Source organism: Poecilia latipinna, unplaced genomic scaffold (assembly GCF_001443285.1).
Source record: "Poecilia latipinna isolate Pla-1442-1.1 unplaced genomic scaffold, P_latipinna-1.0 Scaffold997, whole genome shotgun sequence".
NCBI lineage: Eukaryota > Metazoa > Chordata > Actinopteri > Cyprinodontiformes > Poeciliidae > Poecilia > Poecilia latipinna.
The window spans coordinates 47,060-50,201 of record NW_015113613.1 but is presented as its reverse complement, the minus strand read 5'-3'; the positions used below and the strand labels follow the sequence as shown (position 1 = coordinate 50,201).

The 3,142-nt window shown below is 48.1% G+C and overlaps 2 protein-coding genes across 2 annotated transcripts in view; one reads left to right on the top strand and one right to left on the bottom strand.

Moving 5' to 3' along the window:
- Nucleotides 1-1,523, top strand: part of ube2d2l (ubiquitin-conjugating enzyme E2D 2 (UBC4/5 homolog, yeast), like) — a 9,218-nt gene extending 7,695 nt beyond the window's left edge. Inside the window, exons 6-7 of the mRNA XM_015050527.1 lie at nt 333-426; nt 1,029-1,523. Coding sequence (XP_014906013.1) covers nt 333-426; nt 1,029-1,074 — 140 coding nt within the window. The 3' untranslated portion in view covers nt 1,075-1,523. The remainder of the gene's footprint in view (nt 1-332; nt 427-1,028) is intronic.
- Nucleotides 1,524-2,596: 1,073 nt separating this feature from the next.
- Nucleotides 2,597-3,142, bottom strand: part of nfkb1 (nuclear factor of kappa light polypeptide gene enhancer in B-cells 1) — a 24,981-nt gene continuing 24,435 nt past the window's right edge. The window contains 2 exon segments of the mRNA XM_015050533.1: nt 2,597-2,846; nt 2,848-2,991. Coding sequence (XP_014906019.1) covers nt 2,604-2,846; nt 2,848-2,991 — 387 coding nt within the window. The 3' untranslated portion in view covers nt 2,597-2,603.

The window sequence follows — 3,142 nt, the reverse complement described above, 5'->3', positions numbered from 1 at the left end:
GAGGCAGTGTCTGACCTGCTTTGCAGGTCAGTCACTGCTCTCCCTATGCATTGCTGGCAGGCCCCAATTAGGAGAAAAAAATAAATACAGTTTAACAACCTAGTTAAATTTTATGCGGGGTGGAGCATCACAGACAAAGACGGGAAGAAAAACAGCAGAAATGTGTAAATCATTCCCAGGAATAAATCAGAATCAGGATGGTTGATGTTTTGTTGGTGAATGTTGAGCAGCAGGTGGTGCTGATAACTGCAGCTAGCATCAGTCAGGGAGGTTCTGCTGGTTCAAATGGCAGTGGTTCTGATCCAAACTGGGTCTCTGTTTTCTCTCTGCAGTTCTTTTGTCCATTTGTTCTCTGTTATGTGACCCGAATCCTGACGACCCGCTAGTACCAGAGATCGCCCGCATCTACAAAACAGACCCCGTCAGGTGGGTTGCCGCGCATGCACACGCACACACACACACACACACACACACACCCACACACACACAGCCAGTTGTTAAAACTGTTTCTCTAGTTCCTATCAAAGTTCAGTTAGCCTGATGCTAACACCTGATGAAACTTGGTTCCATTGTGAAGCTGAAGCAGAACTTCTCAATGAGATCCAATCAGAACCAGAACCACTGCAGCAGATTCCAATTTTTGAGAACTACTTTCACTTTTAAACTTGTAATTTATGCTGTTCAGATGGAATCTATTGACTCATTAGCATACACATTGCTAGCAAGCAAGGCGATAGTATGCAGTTTGCCAGCAACCCCTTCGCTAGTAGCCAGGGTGCTAGCAGCCCAGTGACTCTGGATGTTCTGACTCCTAGTGAAGCTCCACCAGATTCCTGAACTGATTCTGTTTCACCTTCCTGTCAAGGATTGTGAAACTGCTCCAGCACTTTTTTCCTTCCACTGAACTTTCTATGAATATAGCAGCAGTAACATAATGAACTGAGAAGCATGTTCAATCCTTTTTCTCAGAACCTCTTCCTCTTCTCCCTAGACCTTGACTTTGACGCCGTCTGTTTCGTCTCCTGCAGGTACAACAAGACAGCTCAGGACTGGACCCAGAAATACGCCATGTGACCCGCTGGACCTGGCCATGTCTGGCCTGGCCACGCCCCTCTGCCCACCTTTCCCTGCAGTTTGTTCATGTTTCCGTTCGTCTCATCCTGAACTGTGATGCTGTTCCCTCCCACCCCCGTCTGTCCGTCTGCTGGAGACACGAGTCGCAGCCTCAGAGTGGACCGGACCGGCACGGCCTAGCAGAACCGGCCGGCACCGCCCCTTCATGCATGTCAGTGATTGGTTCCTGTGCTGCTCAGAACTCCGTGTCCGTTTTTAAAAGAGAAAAGCTGTTTCAGTTCCTAGTTTTGTGTCTTTAGAGGAGAGCCGTTAGTTCATCATCCAATCCGTTCTCCTGGTTTTACTTTTTGCACTGGAAGGCGATCCGGATCTGGTTCCGGTCCCGGCGGCTAACCGATCAACTAATCGCGCTGTGACGGTTTTTCTCAATAAAGATGAACAAATGGAAACTGGTTCTGGTTTCATTTCATGTCCGGCAGACGGGTCCGGTCGGTTCTGGTCAGGTAAATAAAACCGAATCAGCCTCAAAATATAAAAAAACCTTTTATTTAAAAAAATGAACAACCAGTTACAGAGGATGATGATGAACTGTACAGCGCAGGCGGGACATAAATATGCGGAAACAGGGACGCCAACACCTGGACTACATTTCCCACAATCCCCTGTGTTTTTTTTTTTTTTCCTTTATCCTGGAAGAAACCAGAAGTTCAGTTCATGAAAAAGAACTGAATCTGTTCAGAAATGAATCCTAATACATGCAGAGAGGAGAAGGTGGTCCTGAGGGTCCATGACCCGATCCACAATCCGGTCCAGCATCCGGTCCGCGGAGGAACGTTCGGGCTGCAGAGAAGCTCGGCAGAACATTCTGGAGTCAGAAAACATGAAACCGGTCCACAGGTCCAGAACAGCCGGTTCTGGTTCTGATGATGAAGAACATCTCAGTGTGATGATGATGAAGATGTTTTAGCTCAGGCCACAAATGTTAGTTTTTAAAAAAAAAAATTATATTCTAATTTTTGAAGGACCGCCGTTTTATTTCTATTTTTAGGGCTTTAAATAAAGAAAATTGAGCACAATTTTTTTTTCTGTAGGAAGGAAAATGATGTCAAAACAAAAATGGATTCCAACCAGATAATTTCAATGGAAATTTACACTAAAAACCTGCGTCAGTTATTCTAAGTGAATTAATTTGCTGGTTTTACTGTTAATCCAGGTTTCAGACCGATGGTTCAGATTAACGACATCCAACACTGAATCTGGAGGTTTCAGATGGAAGCAGGAGAATAATCCCCTCTGGTTCTGGTTCCGTTGTCCTGGTTCTGGGTTTGAATCTGGACCAGCAGAACCAGGTCCAGAATGTTCTAATGAGCGTCCAGATGCTGTGACTCCCTGCTGATCATGTGGTTCTCATCCAAATGAAGGCGGTTCTGATCCAATTGGAGCAGGGAGGTTCCAACCTGTTCGGACCCGGTCAGGGTTTGTAGCACCATCGGTTCTGGGAAGAAACAGGAAGAAGCTTTTCTTTCCTGTCAGTAGAGATCAGAGTTCAGCAGTCTGGTCCGGTTCGATCCGGTCCGGTTCGAGCCGGCCTGGTCCGGTCCGGTTTGACCCGGCCTGGTCCGGTCCCGGTCCAGTTGTGTCAGCAGTTCCTTAAAATAGATGAGAATCTTTGAGTGATGAAGAGGAGGCTGAGGATGCTGGCCAATCAGAGCGCTACGCCGTGGAGAGCTCCACCCCGCTGTCGCAGACGCCGCTGTCGTTCCCAAGGTCCGCCTTCAGGTTCTGGACCGGAGGGTTCTGGACCTCCTCTGCCATGTCCGGGTTCTGGTGCAGCGCCCCCTCCAGGATGCTCAGCGCTCTGCAGCCGCCTGCCGACCGGAGAGCCGCCAGCAGGTCCGAAACGGTTCCACCAGAAACCTGCAGAACCAAACAGAACCATCAACAGATCATTAGAGGAAGTCCAGATGATGATGATGATTCTTCCTCCTATATCAGCTGAAGAAAATGTGGCCAGAAGGGGGCGTGCTGCCCAGGTCAGCCACTAGGGGGCAACACTCATAGTCACACA